This window comes from Hemibagrus wyckioides, linkage group LG19 (assembly GCF_019097595.1).
Source record: "Hemibagrus wyckioides isolate EC202008001 linkage group LG19, SWU_Hwy_1.0, whole genome shotgun sequence".
NCBI classification, from domain to species: Eukaryota; Metazoa; Chordata; class Actinopteri; order Siluriformes; family Bagridae; genus Hemibagrus; species Hemibagrus wyckioides.
In genome coordinates, this window is record NC_080728.1 from 19,190,001 (window position 1) to 19,215,338 (window position 25,338).

Genomic DNA, 25,338 nt, shown 5'->3' on the forward strand with positions numbered 1-25,338 from the left:
CCTCGTGCTGATGCTTATTTATTATTTCCATCCCTTTCCATTAAAACAAATTTGCAACATGAGACGCAAATAATTGGATTTGTCTCTCATGGACGCGGCAAGCATTCCAGTCGAATTGTCTCAAAGTTGAGCTCACTGTTTTACTCAGAGACGCTGGGGATCTGGGCGGCTTTTCTCCTAACCGTGTGGAACATTACATGGTGGAACATCACAAAACCTGGAACATTACATAAAAGGGAAACAGAGTGAAGTATAACAGAGTCAAGAGTAACAGGTTTGAGAGTAGCGGTTAGGAGTAACAGCGTGAAGAGTAACAGGGTGAAGAGTAACAGAGTCAAGAGCAATAGGGTCGAGAGTAACAGGGTGAAGAGTAACAGAGTCAAGAGCAACAGGGTCGAGAGTAACAGGGTGAAGAGTAACAGGATGAAGAGCAACAGAGTCAAGAGCAACAGGGTCGAGAGTAACAGGGTCGAGAGTAACAGGGTGAAGAGTAACAGGATGAAGAGCAACAGAGTCAAGAGCAACAGGGTCGAGAGTAACAGGGTGAAGAGTAACAGGGTCAAGAGCAACAGGGTCGAGAGTAACAGGGTGAAGAGTAACAGGGTGAAGAGTAACAGTTAAGAGTAACAGGGCTGATAGTAACAGGGTGAAGAGTAACAGGATGGACAGCAACAGGGTTGAGAGCAACAAGGTCGAGAGTAACAGTTGAGAGTAACTGGATAAAGAGTAATAAGTTTGAGAGTAACAGGGTTGAGAATAGTATGGTTGAGAGTAACAGTTGAGAGTAACAGAGACGAGAATAACAGAGTTGAAAGTAACAGTCGAGAGTAACATGGTTGAGAGTAACAGTTGAGAGTAATAGTTGAGAGTAACAGAGATGAGAGTAACAGAGTCAAGAGTAACAGTTGAGAGTAATAGTCAAGAGTAACAGAGACAAGAGTAACAGTTGAAAGTAACAGAGACGAGAGTAAGAGTCAAGAGTAACAGTTGAGAGAAACAGTCGAAAGTAACAGTCGAGAGTAACAGAGACGAGAGTAACAGAATCAAGAGTAACAGTTGAGAGTAACAGAGTCGAAGGTAACAGTCGAGAGTAACAGAGTCGAAGGTAACAGTCGAGAGTAACAGAGTCGAAGGTAACAGTTGAGAGTAACAGAGTCGAGAGTAACAGAGTCGAAGGTAACAGTTGAGAGTAACAGAGTTGAAGGTAACAGTTGAGAGTAACAGAGTTGAAGGTAACAGTTGAGAGTAACAGAGTCGAAGGTAACAGTTCAGAGTAACAGAGTCGAGAGTAACAGAGTCGAAGGTAACAGTTCAGAGTAACAGAGTCAAAGGTAACAGTTGAGAGTAACAGAGTCGAAGGTAACAGTCGAGAGTAACAGAGTCGAAGGTAACAGTTCAGAGTAACAGAGTCGAGAGTAACAGAGTCGAGAGTAACAGAGTCGAAGGTAACAGTTCGGAGTAACAGAGTCGAGAGTAACAGAGTCGAAGGTAACAGTTCAGAGTAACAGAGTCGAAGGTAACAGTTCAGAGTAACAGAGTCGAGAGTAACAGAGTCGAAGGTAACAGTTGAGAATAACAGAGTCGAAGGTAACAGTTGAGAATAACAGAGTCGAAGGTAACAGTTGAGAATAACAGAGTCGAAGGTAACAGTTGAGAATAACAGAGTCGAAGGTAACAGTTGAGAGTAACAGAGTCGAAGGTAACAGTTGAGAATAACAGAGTCGAAGGTAACAGTTGAGAGTAACAGAGTCGAAGGTAACAGTTGAGAGTAACAGAGTCGAAGGTAACAGTTGAGAGTAACAGAGTCGAAGGTAACAGTTGAGAATAACAGAGTCGAAGGTAACAGTTGAGAATAACAGAGTCGAAGGTAACAGTTGAGAGTAAGAGAGTTGAGAGTAACAGAGTCGAAGGTAACAGTTGAGAGTAACAGAGTCGAGAGTAACAGAGTCGAAGGTAACAGTTGAGAGTAACAGAGTCGAAGGTAACAGTTGAGAGTAACAGAGTCGAAGGTAACAGTTGAGAATAACAGAGTTGAAGGTAACAGTTGAGAATAACAGAGTCGAAGGTATCGGTTGAGAGTAACAGAGTCGAGAGTAACAGCCGAAGGTAACAGTTGAGAGTAACAGAGTCGAAGGTAACAGTTGAGAGTAACAGAGTCGAGAGTAACAGAGTCGAAGGTAACAGTTGAGAGTAACAGAGTTGAGAGTAACAGAGTCGAGAGTAACAGTCGAAGGTAACAGTTGAGAGTAACAGAGTCGAAGGTAACAGTTGAGAGTAACAGAGTCGAAGGTAACAGTTGAGAGTAACAGAGTCGAAGGTAACAGTTGAGAGTAACAGAGTCGAGAGTAACAGAGTCGAAGGTAACAGTTGAGAGTAACAGAGTCGAAGGTAACAGTTGAGAGTAACAGAGTCGAAGGTAACAGTTGAGAGTAACAGAGTCGAAGGTAACAGTTGAGAGTAACAGAGTCGAAGGTAACAGTTGAGAGTAACAGAGTTGAAGGTAACAGTTGAGAGTAACAGAGTTGAGAGTAACAGATTCGAAGGTAACAGTTGAGAGTAACAGAGTCGAAGGTAACAGTTGAGAGTAACAGAGTCGAAGGTAACAGTTGAGAGTAACAGAGTCGAAGGTAACAGTTGAGAGTAACAGAGTCGAAGGTAACAGTCGAGAATAACAGTGTGGGATATCACGCAATGGAACATAAGATGGTGGAACTTTCACAGTTTGGGTCTGATGTATTTCTTTATCTCCTGTTTTTGCAGTATGGACGGACTGAGAGTGACTGGACCATCCTCGTGTAGACGAGCATCATCTCAAGAGAACAATGCACACACAAACACAATGCACAACAGGCACACACACACACACATACACACACAAACACAATGCACAACAGGCACACACACACACACATACACACACAAACACAATGCACAACAGGCACACACACACACACAAACACAATGCACAACAGGCACACACACACACAAAAACACAATGCACAACAGGCACACACACAAACACACACACACAAACACAATGCACAACAGGCACACACACACACACAAACACAATGCACAACAGGCACACACACACACACAAATACACACACACACAAACACAATGCACAACAGGCACACACACACACACACACACAATGCACAACAGGCACACACTCAGTAGGTTTTGGTATTCCACAATATTTGTATTGTATGTGTATTGTATTTGTAATGTACTTGCAGTACTGTGGACCTACATGTACACACACACAAACACACACACACACACACACACACACACACACACACACCAGCTGCACAGGGACTATCTTTAGCTTCTTAAATTGGGTATGGTAATATAGTTTAGTGCAACAGATTTAAGCCTTAAGGCCAGTTCACGCCGGATGTGTCACGTGAAGCGTCACGTCAAGACTTCCTTCAATTCCACTTTAAAAAGCTTTTCACTTCACACACCGTCCACCACAGAGGTGTGTTAGAGGCGTGTCAAGCTCCCGCTCGCATGTTGTGCTACCTTTTTTATGCTATATGTGTTAATTTCTTTTAATTACTCCTTGAATACCAGAGAGACGCACTACAAAATCAGATAAACACACTTTCTGTACACGACACACTCTCACTCTATAAAGACAGATTTTGTGTTTGGATTGCTTTACGTCTAAAATCTGATTGGCTGATCTGTGTTTAAGTAAAAAAAAAAAAAAAACCCGAGATTTAATTTAATTTGTATTAATGTACCTGTAAAATAAAACTGTCCAGTGAATACCTTCGTATTTGTCCGTTATGTCGCTTAGCAACCAAAGCACCTTGTTGACAGCCAACATTGTGTAGTGAAAGAATTGTTTATTGCGGATATTATTTATACATGAAATTATTTATTGAACACTGGATTTTGTTTATAAGCCGGTGCTATAATAATGCTGTAATCCATTTGAGGGTGAGCTTTGCAGCGGTTTTATTGCTGGTGTAGGATTGATTTATTTTACACCAGCATGTCTAGCCAAAATAAACATAATAAGCACGTGGGTTGTTTACGATCCCACTGTTTACCATCTCAGGTCATGTTTATTATGTGAACGGTTTTGAAATTGACTGAGTGGGCATGTCTGAGAAGGGGGTGTGTCCAAGAGATGTGAGGCTACAAGGTGTGTGGAGGAGAAGGGTGTGTCTGAGAAGGGGTGTGGTTGACGTGTGGCTGAGATGTGTCAGATGTTGTGTGGCTAAGAGGGGGTGTGCCTGAGAGGGGTGTGGTTAACTGGGAGAGCAGCTGAAAGGGGATGTGGTTGGGAGGTTTGTGGCCGAGAGGGGGTGTGACTGAGAGGAGGGTGTGGCTGAGAGGGACATGGCTGAAGGTGGGATGAGAGGGATTGTAGCTGCGAGGGTTGTGGCTGAGAGTGGGTGTGACTTAGGGGAGCATGTCTAGGGGTGTGGCTGAGAGTGGGTGGGGCTTTTTATTTGAAGCTCTGAGGCATGTCTGGTGTGGATGGACCGAGGTCTTGACTTGTCAGTGCCGTGACACAACCGGTAAAAATCTGTGTTCACTTTCAAGTGCACACTCTTAACAGAAAAGAAGAAATAACTTCATTTTTCACAAGTAACAAACAAAAAATCATCAAAAAAGTTTTAAAGATATTAACAGTAAAGTATTTAGAAATATTAAATATTGTAATATTAATGCCTTTCAGTACCAAATAAATGAAGGGATGTTACTTCATAAGCACAAGAAAGAAAATGGTCAAATGATTTAAGAATATTTTAACGTGATGTATTATCCGCGCTTCTTGACGATCGTCCGTAATAACAGTAGTGCCTTCCTGTTCCAGTTCTAGCTCAGTGCGTAAGTTTGTACACCCTTAGCACAAAAGAACCTCACAGCCACGAATGACGAGATATTCAGATGTTCTTGTGTCGTATCAGTGAAGGAAAAACAAAAATCATTTGCACCTGCCATTTTACATGTGATAGACGTATAGACTATTGTGACTATAGTGTTGATGTACAGTGCAAAAGCTTGTGCACCCCTGAAAGGATAAAGAAAGGAAGGTGTTCCTTCAGTTTCACAAGCATCAAAAAAAATACTCAAAAGTTATTAGTAAAGAAAAACTTTCGGGGATGCACTTATCTTTCACATGGAACAACTCGTGAGTCTGTGTTTCTGTAGATAATGTCGTATGGTTTCAACTTTCCCATTCTGAACCTATGGGGAGCACAAACTTTTGCACTCATTGGTTGAATATTATGCAATAATCATGATCCTTTTTATAATGTGATTTCTTTTTATGACGGCAATAATGATTTAACAACGGGAGCGTTTTTGATGTTTGTGAGAAAACATTATGCTGTAGGAAATAATAAAGCGTGCACACACACACACACACACACACACAGGATTGATTCCTAGTTAATGTCTAAAGATACGCACCATTTTAACTCAGAGAAAACAATGCAATAAATGCTCCAAAGGGAAACATCACGATGTGAAAAAAAAAAACACATTATTTTTTTTGTGATAATTATTTCTGTTTTTGTAGCACAATAAATTCCCGTTGGTGAATCATCGACAGTGTGTATGGCCTTGAGGAATTTTCATGATTAGAAAATAAATTATAATGCTGTTTTTTTTTTATTGTAGATGTGTGTATGTATTGTTAATCACTGACGTTTTAATAAATGTCTTAAGCAACAGTTTCTGTGTGACGGCCATGATGTAAAGCTGTAAAGTGTGTGTGTGTGTGTGTGTGAGAGAGAGAGAGAGAGAGAGAGAGAGAGAGAGAATTGTGTGTGTGTATGTGTGCATGTGTGTGAGAGAGAGAGAGAGAGAGAGAGAATGAGAGGAGAAGGTGAGAGAGAGAGAGAGAGAGAGAGAGAGAGAGAGAGAAAAAGAAAGATAGAATTGTGTGTGTGTGTGTGTGTGTGTGAGAGAGAGAGAGAGAATTATGTGTGTGTGTGAAGTGGGACTGGGTATATAATGATGTATGAGTAGGTTTGTTAGGGAGATTTAGGGGATTGGGATGGTTCCAGCCCTCAGGGCTAAAGGCTTTCCCTTATTCTTTTCCTCTCCCAAACTTATTCATCATTTCAACATGGCCTACTTACACTAAACATCATTAATACATTCACGTCACACACACACACGCACAGAGTTTTATTAGCCATCAGCCACAGATAAATCCTCTCGAACAAAGCACCGAAAAAAAATCAGACAGGTGTGAACATTTGGAATTCAGATCAGGTGCGACCGAGTGACAAAATGTCGCCGCTCAGCTGCAGGTGACGGCACCGGCTGCCAGGACGCACTCGTTTTTCTCTCTTCCCTTTTCTCTCCCTCTCTCCGGGAGTGTGAACGCACCAACCGGCCTGGATCTGAGTCAAAGCCCGTGAGCATAATGGACCAGATTAACGCTGAGAGCGTTTGGCAGCTCCGAGTCTGTGGCTGTCACGCTCGCAGGAAGAAAAAAAAAAACACGTCTCTATCTGCGATGACGTGGACGGTGCGTAGATTCGAGAGGTACTTTTACATCTCTTAAATGAGTTTTAAATCTTATAATACGTTTATAATCCCAGGTACATTCATGCTAATCCTCATAGCTTTACAACAGTAAATAACATCGATAAAAATATATATATAAATATTTCAAATAGACGCTCTATATTGTGTTTTCTATCAACATTAATATGGATATGTCACGATTCTAGACTAGAAAGAGATCTTATTCCTGTTATAAGGCAAGTAATAACGTCCCACAGCGCTCGTTTATCATCAGACCGGGTTGCCAAGTCAGCAAATTTCAAACCGAATTATTCCACGTTCACCAACTAATCCGCATCTAATCAGTTTTTCTCAAACACAGGCCAAACAAAATGGACGTGTAAAGCATAGATATAGTCTAAAGATTTACAGGATATATCTGATGTAAGGTTTATTTCAGAAAAAGGGGATGAGAAAGAGGAGTGGAGGATGTGATGTTTAGGAATTGAAATTGAAATTGAATTGCAAATCGTTCACAAAGGCTGAATAATTAAATAAATAAATAAACAAGCCCACACAATCACTCCTAAACTCTGAAGTGGAGAGTAGATTTGGAAGCAGCCCCTGAAAGTAATTCTACACCAAATAATCTGTAAACTGATGTAAAGTTTATTATTGTGGACCTATAAAATAATTGTGGACCTCAGTGGGAGGTTAAAGGTAGCAGAGATCCAGCCCTGATGGTTCTCCTGAGGTTCTCCTGCCCTGACCTGCAGTGGTAGACATTTCAGCGCTCTCAGTTCTCTACAGTTCTTTATTTCTGCTTTTTAATTAGAGGAATTTTATTTTGTTCTGTTTTTTTATGGAAATTTAAAGAATATTCAACTGAAATTACATGCTGAGGCTTCAACAGATTTTTTTTCTTTCTTTAACCTATTTATTAATTTGTTTGTTTGTTTGCCTATTTATTTCTTTGGTTGGTTGATAATTTTGTTTTGTTTTGTTTAACCAACTAATTAATTGATGAATCAATTGCTTTTTTTTGGCTATTTAATCAATTAAGGTTTTTCTTATTAACCTTTTCTTTCTTTTTTTTTCTTTCTTTAACCTATTTATTTATTTGGTTATTCGGTTATTTGTTTATCTATGTATTGATTTGGTTTGTTGGTAGTTTTGTTTTGTTTTGTTTAACCAACTTTTTTTGGCTATTTAATCAATTAAACTATTTAATAATTAACATTTTCTTTCTTTCTTTCTTTCTTTCTTTCTTTCTTTCTTTCTTTCTTTCTTTCTTTCTTTCTTTCTTTCTTTTACCTATTTATTTATTTATTTATTTATGTGTATGGCGTATTTGCCACTTTGTTGTTGTTGTTGTTGTGGAATTGTGCATAAATGCTTTTTTATTACTAAAATATTAGTTGAAGAGGCTTCTGTTGTCATTTCCACCAAACCTAGCAGCTGATGCAGCACACAGTGAAATGGAAGAACATTCCTATAGGACCAGGATGTTACACAGAACACACAGATCTACAACTCAGAGCTCCGTTAACATTCACACAGTTCAGATAAAATACAGAAAAGAAATCTAGAAATATCTGAAAGGCTTTTACATTAGAGATGCATTCTATCATCTTCAATCTCACTGTTTCACCGGCTAGAAGGCTTTCAGATCGTCTTGTGTTGTTTTTCATAAGAATTGTGAGACTCTGAAGGTTGTCTTGTTGTTGTTGCTGTTGTTGTTGTTTGATATTCATTAGATTAACTGTGTTAATGTTCTGAAGACTGCTTCGTGTTGACTTTGTGCAAAAATGTATTCTGTCAGGTCTTTTTCATCGAGTTTAGAACCGTGGTGCCAGTTTACTCTTGACTAGAAGGTGAGTTTTGTTATTTGGTGAGATTATTGATTTCTGAATTGCTCACACAGACACAGCGACTACGTCCAAAATCATGGTCTCATATAAATGAGGTCAGTGATGACAAACGCAAGCTAGTTCTTTTGATATTCGTAAGCCAGCAAGCTAGCTGGTCAGCTAAGTTAGCTAACGGAACTTTTTGCTAGCGTGAAGTGAATGAATTGCTGAGAATATATCTGAAATACGAAAACACTTTTACTCAAACTCTCGCATGCTTGGATTTCGCTATCGTACAATATTATAAATAAACGAAGGTCCATGATGATTAGCTAGTCGAGATGGCGGGATGTGTTTTATCTCATTTGCATATTCATAAATATTCATGAAGCGTGTTTATTTTTGAGTTGAGTCGATCAGAAGCGCTCTCTTAAAATGTTTTGTTTTCTGATTAACTATTTATCATGTTATTTTTATTGATACCTAAAGACAGGCTAAGACTTAGCATGAAGTTTTTGCACTCTCGATCCTCTTCTTTTCACTCGTTCATCACCTCCTGACTGCTTTCTTTACCCTCTTGTCTTACCCATGAGAGCAGAACCATCCTATAGAGAATCATCGTAATCCTCGGTTTGTTCTCGGGCCTGATAGTCGGTGTGCCTCGAGAGCATGCACGACTTGTCACATTATATTCAGCAGGACAGTGAGGTTATTGGGCGGGGCATATGGTATTTAGACACAGAGGAAGAGCTGCGATTGTTTTGTTGGGCTGGAGGCAGCATGTTCTCCACCGCATGATCTGATTCGACAAGCGCGCTGCTGTCGTCTTCGTTTCGTCCGGAATTGAAATTCTAATTACAGCCACTTTGGGTTGCATCTTTTTCCTGCCTGTTTTCTTTTCCTTATCGTCCTCTCCGTATTTCTTTAAGCGCTCTTCCCTTCACACGCCGGATGAGATCTTATCTCCGGAAGTTGATGATAGGCTTTTTTTTTAATTAAACCTTTCTAATAGGATCCAGAGGTGGAGATTGTAATTGTCGATTGTTGTGATGAAGTGTGAAAAAGGTGTGAAGATCATTTTTACCGATGGTTCATTCCCCCTTCTCGAGACCTTATCAGGTTATAAAAGACATACATCCTGATAGAGAAATCATCAGCTGCTTCTTTTCATTCACTCATCTACCACCAGGTGGCAGTAGCACTCTTAATCTCAGCCCTGAACTCCTTTCCTTTCCTTCTGTCAGTCTCCGTCTCTCGTCGCCTCTCTCTTCATTCCTCCGTCTCTGAACGCTTTGGATCTCTACCAGTCAGTACAGCTAATCTATTTCCACGGACGTCTTAATCCCCGAACACAGTGATGAAATCGTTTAATCGCAAATCATCAACTTCATCATCGTCATCGCGGTCTCTTTCCTCCTCCGTCTCCGCGGTTGTGTCGAACGTTTAAATGAACAGGGTATGATTAAGAGCAGCTTAGCGTGGGCTGACAGACAAGTCCCTCAACATGGCTTTCTTCACCAGACGTTCGTTTAAGACGTTCGCCTCCCGCTCGTGAGATCTGTCTCAGCTCTCCGAGTTCCAGGCCTGCTTTCTATTTGTTCTTTTTGAGCACTTAAAGGCTTAACAAGCTGATGATAATGTAGGAATGGGATTCATACATCGCTCACTTCCAAGGAAACTCTTTCCCGGGGGGACAGGAGATCAGCACTGAGAAACGTTTGAGGCTTTGACATGAAAGAAAACGGGGTGAAAAATTCACCGTGGTGCCAGAAGTCTGAAGTCTCGAAATTCTCTCTCTCTCTCTCTTTATTTTTTTATTATTATTTTTTTGTACAAACCTAAAATCACTAAGTAGATCATACACGGAAGGTATACCTAATAATCTGGTCAGATTTGAACCTGTTGCTGTCACAGAACCATGATCCAGCTCTAATATATTAAACTGACAGGTAGTTTGTTCCACAATTAAATCCTGGATTCTGATTGGTTGATATATTAATTCTGTAAGGAGACATTTATTAAAATGAACATTTCCGGAAGGAGTCTCCAGTGTCAGAGCTTTGAGGTTAAACTTTCTCCCTAACATGACAAAAATAACTTTTTATTTATTTATTATTGATAAATATTAATAAAAATAGGATTTATTTATTTTGAATTTATTCATTTATTTAAAAAATATATTTTTTAAAATTTATTTATTTATTTTCATTTAAAATGTATTTATTTATTTTTATTTATTTTAATTTAAAAGACAGAAAAAACAGAAAATGATGAGGGAAAAGCTTTCTAGCTTCTATAGCGTAGGTGAGAACTTGTTCCATGTTTTGAAAAAATAATTTGCTCTTTAATAATTAAAAGAAATACGCAAATTATTTATTTTTGCTGGAGCAAATAATTTTTTGATGCTCATTTGAAACAAATGTGAAGACAGGAAAAAGAAAATGCCGTGAACGTGAAGCACTTTCCCTTTCTGATTTTTTATATCCGTGACCTTTGACAATCCTTCCTCTTGTCTGAAGATTCCCAGTCATCTAGGTGAGGTTATGTGGATAGTTGAGTCATGTCAACTGGGGTGTTACATCCTAACAACTTCCCCTGATCTCACCTTCTCCTTGTTCCCCTTTAACAAGCCAGTCCAGGAAGGGGAGGATCCTTGACCCTGGAGGATCCAAAATTTGTGGAATCCTGCCAGCTTTCCTCAGACTGAAGAATCTGCTCAGATGAGTAGTGAACCGTTTCGATCTAACGAGAAAAGAATTTCCAGTCTACATGACTTGACTTCTAGATCTCCTCCATCTTATGAGTCTTATGATAAAAAAAAAAAAAATCAAGTAGGCGGGACTTTTTGTGGAATTTTTCGGTCAGTAATAAATTCATCAGCACTCAGGCTTGGGGCAAATCTGCAGAAAAACATCCGCTGTGTCCAAAAATATATAAATAAATAAATAAAAATCTGCAAATTTCTTTCTCCTCTGCTGTGAGGACTTTCTTGTTAGCAGTGTTGATGCTTCAGCATGTCTCCTGCTCCTGGATTAAACACATGCTAAGTGGCATCATTAGCTCCCGGGCGCCCGACAATGCTTATTGTCTTTAAAAGGCAGCGTCCGAGCAGGCATGGAGAGAATGACGGTCAGCCTGAAGCACTTCTATTTAGATTTCACGCTAGCTTGTGTATTAGCGGCGTGTAAGAGCGACGGCAGCACATCTGGAGACGTATCTTAAGTATTTACATAATAAGTGAGAGAGAGAGACAGAGAGAAAGAAAGAGAGAGAGAGAGAGGAGCTGGAAGAGACTCAGGGTGTCAGTCTGAATCAACACCAACCTGGGTCTAATCTATAAAAAGGACGGCGCTCGTGATCATGAAAGACGCCTTGCGGCAGTGTGTGAGGCGAATCCTCCACCGGTGTGAACGTGCCATGCGCTGCACATTTGATGCGACGACGTAACATATGCACCGGAGAAGCGTTTGTTAACTACGAGAAAGTTTAGGAGCTTGCCGAGCGGCACAGGAAACGCTTTCGGGTGTAGATTTATTTAATGAGCTCCATGTGGAACGCTGCCGAATCGGGTCACCTTTAAAAAGACCTTCATTTAAACCTTAAGTTTTTGCAAGAATAACAGCAAAAATACACACACACACACACACACACACACTTATAAAATTATGATTTGATCACATGACTAGACAGAATTTATTCAGTGACCCCAGGCCTAAAAATTGAACCCTTAAAACATATACATTTTTTTTTTACATTATAATGTGCAGGAAATATCCTTTTTCTCAATTCAAACATTTCAAATATTCGCAATATTCTATTCAGCCAGTCCCACGCTCAACAGGAAGTTGCATGGTTTTTCTGACGATCACGAGAAGAAAAAATCAATTCTTTCCTCAATACTATTGCGATGCCGACATACACAAATATCGATTGACGTTAAATCGTTTAATTCAGACGTCCTAGCATGAGCGCTAGTTAACCGCGTTTTTGTATACACTAATGTCTATGTTAAAAACTAATTTGTCTGCATGCTGAAACTGTGAAACTCCTCAGGAACACAGTTGACTCATGTCCTCATATCCTTGACCTTTGACCTGCCAGGGACCAGCAAAACATTCATCACACACATTTAGAAGGTGGTTGGTGTTCTGAGATGTTTGCTTTAATTACTGTGAACACTGTTGTAGAAAAGCACGATGTAATACTTTTTATCTATTTATAGTTACCCTTATGGCATAGCAGCTAGCTAGATACAACTTTATTGTCATTGCAAAGTATACCTGTACCATAGCAACAAAATGCTGTTTAGCATCTACCAGAAGTGCAAATAGTAGAAATTGTGCAAATGAACAAGTGCAGATAAATATGTAAATATGTACATCGATAAATAAATAAGGCTGTGTCAGAGTGTGTATAGAAAAGTATGTGCAGGTAGTATTTACAGCAGATAAAGTGACAGGTGTAATTATAATTGTGCTAAAAAACTACTACATACTACAGGAATGAAGATAATAGAAACTATAGAAATGAAAATAATAGATACTATAGAAATAAATATGCTAGATATATAAATAAAGATAATAAATACTATAGAAATAAAGATAATAAAAACTATAGAAATAAAGGTAATAGAAACGATAGAAATAAAGGTAATTCATATTGTAGAAATAAGTATGCTAGTTATAAAAATATAGATAATAGAAGATTATCGATAGAAGATTATAGAACTATAGAAGCAAAGATAATAGAAACTATAGAAATGAAGAGAGTAGATACAATAGAAATAAAGATAAAAACTATAGAAATAAGGATAATAGAAACTATAGAAATGAAGATAGTAGATACTATAAAAAATAAAGATAATAGATGCTATAGAAATGAAGATAGTAGATACTATAAAAATAAGGATAATAGATACTATAGAAATGAAGATAGTAGATACTATAGAAATAAATATTCTTGTTAAAGAAATGAAGATAATAGAAACTAGAAATAAAGGTAGTAGATACTGTAGAAATAAATATAATAGAAACAATAGAAATAAAGACAGTAAGTGCTATAGAAATAAAAATAATTCATATTATAGAAATAAATATGCTGGTTATAGAAATAAAGATCTTGCATACTATAGAAATAAGTATGCTAGTTATAGAAATAAAGATAATAGATAATATAAAAACTAAGATAGTAGATACTATAGAACTGAAGATAATAGATAATACTATAGAAATAAAGATAGTAGTCACTACAGAAATGATGATAGTACATACTATAGAAATAAAGATAATAGATATTATAGAAATGAAGACAGTAGTTACTATAGAAACGAAACACAGGATTAACATTCAGTGTAGTTTACAAATATGGAGTTTGAATATAATTGATAAAAGCCTGTAAAGGAATCTCATCTTTTAGGTCTATTGTCATATTAGAAAATTGTCGAATATCAAGAATTTAATTTGTCAAATATCAAGAACACCAGAGTTCAGGTGCCATGTGTGGAAGTTTCTGATTAGCATATGTTCGAGAGTATATCATACTTTTATGATGAAAATTGAGTGTGATGTGACTGACTACAGCTTATTATACATTGTAGAGATGGGACTGGGACTGTGTGTGTGTGTGTGTGTGTGTGTGTGTGTGACTGTAAGTGTGCTCACTAAAGAAAGCGTCTTCTTAGATTGGACTTCCAGCCCCAGGTTGTGTGTGGGTGTCTGTAAGGTCTCTCATCTGTCCCATCAATATTGCACTGTGCCCCGGGGTGGCCGAGGGACTTTTTCTCTCTCTCTCCTGTTCCCTTTTCTCCTCACTCTTCCACTGTGTCCTCTTTTAACCCCTCATCCATCTTTCTTCTTCTTCTTTTCGTCCCTCCACACTTCCCTCGACGCCTCTTCTTCCACAATAATTGACCCGTGAACTCACAACGCCACAGCGTTTTAGTACACGTTTGTATCGCACCGAGTCGGTAGGCGTCAGATAAAAAGGTAAATTCCCTCCCATACATGCAGAACAGCAGAGCTGTGAACCTTGTGTCGGAGAACACTCGGTGAAAGAGGACGCGATCCTTTCGGCCGTGGCTTTGATTATGGAACGAATGAGTTGTGCGACCTCATTTGATGAAGCCTGCACTTGTACAACAGTCGTGGTTTGTTGGAGCTGTTTTTTTTTTTTATTATTCACCGCAGAAGAGAAAAAGTGGCGCTTTTATTCACTTTAGACGACGGTGGTGTGTGTGATGGAGTCAAGGGTCAGTTTTGCTGCTTTTGTTTTTTTTCCCTCGCTGTCCTACAAGGGTCGAGTCCTGACATTTTTTCTTTGAAAAATCTCTCAATTATTTTTCCTCACTCATTTCTCGTCTTTTTTTTTTTTTTTTAACTTTCCTGTCTCCGGATCTGTCTGGATTGACAGTCTCTTAATCCAGACGTCTGCAGAATTAATCCTTATTCCAGGATCAGAAAATGTACTTACTTTCAATAAGCGTGTGAGGGTTTTAAAAAAGCCTCCCTCAGTGTTTCCTGATGTTTAAATTAAGCCTGCATACCTCTCTACCATGTCACTAAAAACAACAGTCTGTCACCCAGGCTAGATTTATGAATGTGGGGCACACATGGAAAAAAAAAGAAGGAGGACATAAACGAGTCCATTGTGTGTCTCTGTTTGACTAAACCATGGGTTCTGGGTTAACTGCCCCACTCTGCTCCTTTCATTCTTTCTCCTTCTGTCTGTCTTTCTTTCTCTCCCTCCTGCTTTCCGTGTCTCTGCTGAGTTTGATTAGGTGATCACAGCTTCATATTCCCCGCTGGAGGAGAAAGAGCCAGTCATTTCCTGTGAAAACAGAGCAGGACACAAAGGACCTTATTCAGGACTCCACCCTACCCCCTTCAAAACACCCGACCTGTCTGACTCAGAGACCTGACCAGACACCGAACGCTGGCCTCAGCTCAAAATCCCAACATATTTTACTCCGTTCAGCCTGGAGCAAAGACGAAGAGGAAAGCCTGCAGTATTACTTTTAAAAAAGTTCTTGCAGCACCAACACTTGAGGGAGTGCTGTTGCAGGAAAATAATCAGCAGCAGGTGAAGTAGTCAGAACTTGTCACATATACATTACAGCATATCCCAACTTTGGAGGTTGGGGTCAGGGCACAAGGTCAGCCATGATACATTTACATTTCTGGCATTTGGCAGAATGTTATCCAGAGCGACTTACATTTTGTCCCATTTTATACAACTGAGCAACTGAGGGTTAAGGACCTTGATCAGGGGCCCAACGGTGGCAGCTTGATGGACCTGGGATTTGAACTCACAGCCTTTCAATCAATTTCAATTCTAAGCTACCATATCCCCTATTCAGCACCCCTGGAGCAGAGAGGGTTAAGGGCCTTGCTCAGGGGCCCAACAGTGGTAGTTTGGCAGGGCTGAGGCTTGAACCCCAATCCCAGAGCCTTAACCACTGAAGCCATCACTGGGTAAGGGAGTGTTGATCTACTGATCAAAAGAGTTTAAATTCTAGAACCACCAAGCTGGGTCCCTGAGCAAGGCCATTAACCCTCAACTGCTCAGTTATAAGGGTGTCTAACAAATGCCATAAATCAGGGATGGCCAATCTAATCTGGAAGTGCCCAGTGTGGCTGCAGGTTTTTATTCCAACCAAGCAGAGGCCACACCTGAGTCTATTGAAAGCCAAGATGAACTGATTAAAACAGGAGGAAGCAACAGGTGGTAGCTCCTGCTTGGTTGGAATGAAAACCTGCACCCACCCTGGCCTTTTGTGGATAAGACTGGACATCCCTGCCATAAATGAGTTCCTGTTACAACCATAAACATTCCAATCCTACAAATATCTGATTTGCAGATATCAGAGAGATGCACTACTATCAGAGAAAATGAATCACCCAATCAGAATCCAGAATTTCAAAGGCGCAGTGTTAAAAATCTTCTTTGTCCCAAATCCAAATCCTGCTTATTCTCTCAAGACTCTTTCAGTCTAATCAGTCTAATTGTATGTTAATGCAACTCTGAATTATGGCAACACAAACGGCTTTATTTTATTCCCCACGTTTGGCGATGTTCCCGAAGCCTGAGCGAGGACTGTGTACTACAGAAGCTCTCTCTCTCTCTCTCTCTTTCTCCCCACATTTACACTGAGGTATGACAAACAAACCCGGTGGATGTTTACCCTCGGATAAAGTCAGATGGAATACTATATATAGTAAAGCCTGACTCACTCACTCGCACCTAATCGACAGATGTGGCCTGTTAGGCCATTAATTATGCCAAGCTTTCTGTCAAATGAATCAGCTGAGGGATTATTTCGAGATGCTTTATAGGCCCACACAGTGGCAACACTTTATGCACAGACTTTGTTTTTTTTTTCCTCCGGAGGTGGTGCGGGGAAGAATCGCTCACATCTGAGATGCGCATGTTTAGCAATTGGCTTTGCTCGTTAAACTCACACGTTTACTTTCAGACTCGTGACTTGACTCAGAATCTTATGTCTAGCGACTCAGTTCAGAGTTTATAGCTTATGACTCATAAAACTCAAGTAACTCTGAGATAAAGAAATCCGGGTCTGTGGAAGAAATAAGAAATATCCGATGCCCTTGAACGACTATAAAGACTCCTCATGTTTTCTCTGAAAGGCAAATAAAACCTGTTGGATATGTACTGAAATGGTTTATTGTTCTTAAACCACACCAATCTGACAAGTTTGCATTTCAATAATTATTATTATTGTTCTGCCTCAAGACTGATCTTGCAGACCAAACTGTCAAGCCTAGAGACTTTTGAACTGTTTGTTTTTCCATCATTTTGAATGCGTGGAAAAAGCTACTTCTCAAAGATAGTTCATCAGAACTTTACCAACTTTTTTCTCAGCTCATCTTCAGACAATATTGTGTATATTGGTAGGAGAATGTTGGACATGGAGTTGCCAGGCAGGAGGCAAAAATGAAGGCCATAGAGGAGGTATATGGATGTAATGAATGAGGATATGAAGCTAGTGGGTACAAGTGTTGAGGATGCAGAAGATAGGGATAGGTGGAGAGAGATGATTCGCTGTGGCCACCCTGAAGGGAAAAGTTGCACACAGCTGTATTAGATGTTTGAACGGTGTGGAACATCCATGAAACAAGTTCATCTCTTATATTAAAGCATTTATAAATAAACATCGTAGATGTTACAGAATCGTAGTTCCGTAAACCCTCAAGAGTTAGAGCCTCATGTCTGAAACCGGAGAATACTTCCACTGGATTGTTTTACAGAAAAACTCCATCATATCGGAGTCTTTAAAACCGAGTATGTGGAGTCTCCCCGTACAAGTAACCATGAACGAGCTGTTGCTATAGAAACGAGGCTCTTAAACGCCCTCTAGTGCAGATGCCTTTAGATACACCAGATGTACATATCAGTATACAATGTATGCAAATATCTGTAGTGATGCATCACATATATCACTGTCTTGAGGCTGCTAGCATGACGCTAATATCAGCAAACTCTCGGACAAGTGGACAATTTAGACGAGTAATAAAAAGCGCTATATGTTAAGAGTACCTTCTCCTGGCTATATGATGGTATCTGACTATCTGAATGTGTCATTAACAGCACTCCTGCAGCCCCGGTTCCTTCTAAGAGGTTAATAGAAATCTTCCTGCCACAAAAGGCACTGTTTCAAAGCGCTGACGTTTCCCACAAGCCCTGCAGTGGAGATGGAAGTAAATATGTCTTCGAGGCCCTATTACATCCCCTCCGGGATGGCTGCAGACTGAAGGGTTATTTGGGAAAATTCCTGGGCATTTGTTCTCGAGTGGCTCCGCCAAAGAGCCGCATGTTGTGGCTAATGTTGGTGTGAAAGCCCGCAATCTGCCAAGAAAAGCCCGTTTTTGTGTGTGTGTGTGTGTGTGTGTGTTTGTGGGTCAGAAAGCCTGTCGGTATTATACCATGCAACGCTTTAAAGGCCAAAAGGCCGCCAGCGCTGAGGGAAGCTTCGAATTACAGGTAAAAACCTGGTGAACGCAGGAATTGCTTTGAAAGGAATGATCAAAAGTTGTTATTATCCCATTCAGCCCGGATGTGTGATAGGAAAATGATTGCATGGCTGCATGTAAACGCACAAAACAAAGTGGCAAAGCTAGTGACAAAATGTGAATAGGTGAGGAGAAAAATAACAGTGTACGCACGTCTGCTGCGTAAACAGAGGTCACGTTTATCGCACCCATGTGAGTCAGCGAATGAACCAGTCTGTGTGTGTGTGTTTGTGTTTGTGTAAACGGGCATGCTATTTAAAGTCGCACACAGCAGACTGCTCGACTAGCTCAGTTCCGACAGGTCCGTATTCAGCTCTATATTAAGGACACAGGGACCGGTGGCTTTTGTCGGAAAAACACGATATCCCACGAGACAAAGTGGACAAAGTGCCGAGCTTTACCTGGAACAATATCCACGCCCGCTTTCGTCCGCGGTATCAGCTGCAGGAAGTCCCATGCAGCCACTTCCTGTTGAGCTCAGGAACAATGGCCATTGTCGACGGCTGATACGGGGTGACCTCAGCTCCTGCCGTTGAGCCACAGCAGCTATAAATCGTCCACCTTCAACCAGTTCAGATGATGAAAGATTAACAACGCTGCGGCGCCTCGATTGGGACAAAACAAAACAACAACACAAACAAAAAAAATATAATAATACTAATTAAAAAAAAACAAGGCTGAGGCTGAGGCTGATGGAGCCAAAAAACCCTACTAGTGCAAACAAAGCTGTTTTCTCTCATCAGGATTTTTTTTAGATGTTTGTAGGATTTGTCCCATAAATATTGGCACCCCCTTAAAAATCCCATATATATATATTTATATATATATATATATATATATATATATATATATATATATAAATATATATATATATATATATATATATATGGCCTACACATTCAACAAGTGACATACAATATATTTAGGTAATAATAATAACAACAAGGAGAAGAAGAAAATATTGGCACCCCTGTGTTAATAAATGCTAAGTAAAGTTCCTGTAGATTAGAGACATGTGTAGATGTTCCTGTCTGATGCTCCTACAGAATATTTCCAGCTAGGTTTTTTCAAATAATCACAGAAACTAAGTCACAACATTGCTTTTTCTTAGCAAGACCTTCTTTTCCTTTAGCCTATTGACCAAGTGGTCACCAATCTCAGAAGGGCAGAACCCAAGCAGACACCACACCTGAGTCTAATCAGCTGAATGAAACCTGCACCTACTACAGCCATTAGATATCATTAGATATTAGATACGGATGAGATCGGACACACCACTTTCGCTCCAGATCCAATCCAGACTTCTCTAATTCACCTGAGCTCTGAGTCACCTGTTTCTCATTTCCTGTTCATTTAAACAACTCAGGTATTCTCAGGTTTTCTCTTCGTTTTCTTGGTTTTTTATTTCTTTTTATCCTCTTCTGTTTACACCTTTTGCTTGATTCTTTGACCTTTCAGTTTTCTCTTTTGAACAGTTTGTCCTCAAAGTTGATGTGTTAGAAGCAGGAAAAATGGACAAGCGTAAGGATTTGAGCGAGTTTGATGAAGGGCCATATTGTGATGGCTAGACCACTGGATCAGAGCATCTCCAAAACTGCAGCTCTTGTGGGGTGTTCCCGGTCTGCAGTGGTCAGTATCTATCAAAAGTGGTCCAAGGAAGGAACAGTGGTGAACCGGCGACAGGGTCATGGGCGGTCAAGGCTCAGTGATGCATGTGGGGAGAGAAAAGCTGGCCTGTGTGATACGATCCAACAATGGGCACGTAAGCATCAGAACTGGACCATGGAGCAATAGAAGAAGGTGGCTTGGTCTCATGAATCATGTGGCCTCCAAATTCTCCAGATATCAATCCAATCGAGCATCTGTGTGGATGTGCTGGACAAACAAGTCTGATCCATGGAGGCCCCCTCTCACAACTTACAGGACTTAAAGGATCTGCTAGCATCTTGGTACCAGATACCACATATTACATTTATCTAGACTTTAAAGTTTATACACAACTCTACAACTCAAACAATAAAAACCACCCTTTCTTTATTAACATATTAATCTTTTAATGCTTCCTATAGCTACATATTGAGTGCTTTATACTTTCTTAGTTTGTTTAGCTAAAATGTCCTTGGCATAATAAAATATTCTTCTCTTATTGCTGTCTAACTGTCTCAACCAATTAACAATCAATTTATTTATTTTTTAATATTTTTTGATCTGGAAAGTCAACCATGGAAATGCATTAATAAAAAAAACTAATTTATAAATTAAATTAATTAGATATAATTAATTGCAAATAATTTATAGGTACCATGTGCAGCTGGCTACTGTTGTGTAATGAAATATAAATAAAATTTATAAATTAATACGTCATTACCATTGTGTTTGTAATATATACATATATATATATATATATATATATATATATATATATATGAAAGATATTGTATGTAATTTATTAGAAATAACTAGTACATATTTTTGTAAAAAGATTAAAAACAGTTTGATTAAAGAACAACGGCTTTGACATGATATTCCAGGAGGACTGGTGAGAAAACTGTTATGTTTTTCATTTTCAAATTGAAAGCCTGTGTGTGTGTGTGTGTGTGTGTGGTGTGTGTGTGTGTGTGGTGTGACATTTTGACATCTCTGTTGCAAGGCATAGAGCTGTCTTGGCAGCTTGCTGTGTTCGTGTGTGTGTGTGTGTGTGTGTGTGTTCCTGTTAATGTGAGCTCGTGCATGAACGTGTTTGCGCTTGCTGTCGGCTTTACTTATTCTTCCCCGACTCTATCAAGAGATGCATTTTTCCCCCCTCCTTCTTAAGTAATAAAGCTTTAAGCAGACAGATGTAAGCCGAGGACAGAACACACACGTATTAAACATTTCACACGCCGTTGGATAAGAGCTGACGATCCACTGACTGCTTCTGCATCCTCTTTTAACCCGATCCCCGCCAGCGTTAATCATTAATCAGGCTTTCTCCGCCGAGGATCGAGAACAGAGCCTCTGTCTGCACGGATCTGAGTGCGAGCCGTACAGGAGAACACGCAGAGCCGTGCGGGAATTATCACATCAAAATACATCAGATCTGACAGAACAGAAAGGGTTAGGGGTGGAAGGGGCGACAGTGACGACGGCTTCCTTCAACCCTCCACGGATTGGATGAAGAGTCTGTAGGCTGTTTATGTACAGTAACCATTTAACTAATTGTCTTGATAATTCTTTTATCTTTCAAATAAATTCATTACAGTTCAGTACCTTAAAAGTGCTGGTATTTTTATACAGAATAAAATATTTACATTTGCAGCTTCATCATCAAATCCTACTAATAGATCAGAATCTAAATCATTATAAAACTAAAATCTTGTCTGAGAGATAGATAGATAGATAGATAGATAGATAGATAGATAGATAGATAGATAGATAGATAGATAGATAGATAGAATCATTAATAAATAAGTTACATAACCAAACAAAAAAAAGAGATGATTAATTAATTAATTGGTTAAACAAACAAAACAAAACCAAACAAACAAACAAATGAAGAAACAAATACATAAATAGAGAAACCAATCAATTTATTAATTACATAGATAAACAAACAAACAAACAAACAAAGTTCTATCTGTCAGAGTCTCAGCATGTAAATTTCAGGTGAATATGCTTTAAAATTCCTTTCCCTCTCTCCTTCTAGATATATAGACAGATGGAGAGAAAAGAGAAACAATGACTGTGAGAGAGAAAACAAGGAGAGAGACAGTGATGTAGCAAAGGATATAGTAATAGATAGATAGATAGATAGATAGATAGATAGATAGATAGATAGATAGATAGATAGATAGATAGATAGATAGATAGATAGATAGACAGATGGACAGACAGACAGACAGACAAATAGATAGATAGATAGATAGATAGATAGATAGATAGATAGATAGATAGATAGATAGATAGATAGATAGATAGATAGATAGATAGATGTAGCATCATGCCATCTCATATCTATCTATCTATCTATCTATCTATCTATCTATCTATCTTATTATTATTATTATTATTATTATTATTATTATTTTAATTGATGCATTTTAAAATAGAGCAACTTTCACACAGAAATCCTTTACATTACACATATCATAAAGTACATCTTTTTATTTGTATATATTATTTTAGATGCAAACTATTTTAAAATATTTTTTTTCCAAACCCAATAATAATATAATACATATTCTAATCTACATCTAAAAATACGTCTAATTAAATCCATTTAGCATCATACACCGTTTCCTGCTTCTGTCCTGTGCGCAGTATTTTTGGTTTTCATACTCCCTCCACATTTAGGTTCCTGACATTGATGAAAACCACACCAAAAAAAAAACAAAAAAAAAACCCTGTAACAGTGTGGTGTGAGGAGGAATCTGCTCTGTTCATTCATATACACATTCACAGCATTTAGCAGACAGACATGCTTAAGCAGAAACACATCCATATGCTAGTAGGATTAGAGTGGAGTTAGTACTCTGAGTTGGTACAGCAAATAAATCCAGGGTCAGGTTGAGGGGGAGGTGTGGGAATGGGTGCCTGTCTGCTTATTTAGTACCATGTGGTACATTAGTATGCAGTAGGGCACTGATTTAAATACTGATTTATTATATTATTAAATAATGGAATTATTTGCATGTGCTACTGTTTAGTATTGTGGTATAGTGTGTTAAGATTCTGTTTAATCACTCACAGTAGTACCACTGGACTCAACAAATTGTTTAATAAAGCAATATTCAGTAGTACTATTTTGAGATAATATTTACTGTACACCGATCAGGCATAACATTATGACCACTGAGAGCTGACGTAAACAATTCCGATGATCTCCTCATCATAGCACCTGTTAGTGGGTGGGGGCGAGTTTGACCAAAAGGGCCAAATTGTGATGGCTAGACTACTGGATCAGAGCATCTCCAAAACTGCAGCTCTTGTGGGGTGTTCCCAGTCTGCAGTGGTCAGTATCTATCAAAAGTGGTCCAAAGAAGGAACAGTGGTGACCTGGCGACAGGGTCATGGGCAGTCAAGGCTCATTGATGCACGTGGGGAGCGAAGGCTGACCCGTGTGATCCGATCCAACAGACGAGCTACTGTTGCTCAAATTTCTGAAGAAGTTAATGCTGGTTCTGATGGAAAGGGGTCAGAATACACAGTGCAGGACGGGTCAGGGCTGTTTGGGCAACAAAAAAGGGGGACCAACATAATATTAGGCAGGTGGTCATAATGTTATGCCTGATCAGTGTACAGTGTTTAGTACAGTAATACGAGATGCTGTAGTATTTGATGTGTTTAGTACAGTAGTATGAGATGCTGTAGTATTTATGTGTTTAGTACAGTAGTATGAGATGCTGTAGTATTTATGTGTTTAGTACAGTAGTATGAGATGCTGTAGTATTTGATGTGTTTAGTACAGTAGTATGAGATGCTGTAGTATTTGATGTGTTTAGTACAGTAGTATGAGATGCTGTAGTATTTGATGTGTTTAGTACAGTAGTATGAGATGCTGTAGTATTTGATGTGTTTAGTACAGTAGTATGAGATGCTGTAGTATTTATGTGTTTAGTACAGTAGTATGAGATGCTGTAGTATTTGATGTGTTTAGTACAGTAGTATGAGATGCTGTAGTATTTGATGTGTTTAGTACAGTAGTATGAGATGCTGTAGTATTTGATGTGTTTAGTATAGTAGTATGAGATGCTGTAGTATTTGTGTTTAGTACAGTAGTATGAGATGCTGTAGTATTTATGTGTTTAGTACAGTAGTATGAGATGCTGTAGTATTTATGTGTTTAGTATAGTAGTATGAGATGCTGTAGTATTTATGTGTTTAGTATAGTAGTATGAGATGCTGTAGTATTTATGTGTTTAGTACAGTAGTATGAGATGCTGTAGTATTTATGTGTTTAGTACAGTAGTATGAGATGCTGTAGTATTTGATGTGTTTAGTACAGTAGTATGAGATGCTATAGTATTTATGTGTTTAGTACAGTAGTATGAGATGCTGTAGTATTTATGTGTTTAGTACAGTAGTATGAGATGCTGTAGTATTTATGTGTTTAGTACAGTAGTATGAGATGCTGTAGTATTTGTGTTTAGTACAGTAGTATGAGATGCTGTAGTATTTGTGTTTAGTACAGTAGTATGAGATGCTGTAGTATTTATGTGTTTAGTACAGTAGTATGAGATGCTGTAGTATTTATGTGTTTAGTACAGTAGTATGAGATGCTGTAGTATTTGTGTTTAGTACAGTAGTATGAGATGCTGTAGTATTTGTGTTTAGTACAGTAGTATGAGATGCTGTAGTATTTATGTGTTTAGTACAGTAGTATGAGATGCTGTAGTATTTATGTGTTTAGTACAGTAGTATGAGATGCTGTAGTATTTATGTGTTTAGTATAGTAGTATGAGATGCTGTAGTATTTATGTGTTTAGTACAGTAGTATGAGATGCTGTAGTATTTATGTGTTTAGTACAGTAGTATGAGATGCTGTAGTATTTGTGTTTAGTACAGTAGTATGAGATGCTGTAGTATTTGATGTGTTTAGTATAGTAGTATGAGATGCTGTAGTATTTGTGTTTAGTACAGTAGTATGAGATGCTGTAGTATTTGATGTGTTTAGTACAGTAGTATGAGATGCTGTAGTATTTATGTGTTTAGTACAGTAGTATGAGATGCTGTAGTATTTGATGTGTTTAGTACAGTAGTATGAGATGCTATAGTATTTATGTGTTTAGTACAGTAGTATGAGATGCTGTAGTATTTATGTGTTTAGTACAGTAGTATGAGATGCTGTAGTATTTATGTGTTTAGTACAGTAGTATGAGATGCTGTAGTATTTGTGTTTAGTACAGTAGTATGAGATGCTGTAGTATTTGTGTTTAGTACAGTAGTATGAGATGCTGTAGTATTTGATGTGTTTAGTACAGTAGTATGAGATGCTGTAGTA

At 38.7% G+C, this 25,338-nt stretch overlaps 1 protein-coding gene across 1 annotated transcript in view; it reads left to right on the forward strand.

Annotated features, from left to right (window-relative positions):
• Positions 1-5,700, forward strand: part of bcat1 (branched chain amino-acid transaminase 1, cytosolic) — a 32,127-nt gene extending 26,427 nt beyond the window's left edge. The window contains exon 11 of the mRNA XM_058417279.1: positions 2,761-5,700. Within this exon, the coding sequence (XP_058273262.1) occupies positions 2,761-2,799 (39 nt within the window). The 3' untranslated portion in view covers positions 2,800-5,700. The remainder of the gene's footprint in view (positions 1-2,760) is intronic.
• The last annotated feature ends 19,638 nt before the right edge of the window (positions 5,701-25,338 follow it).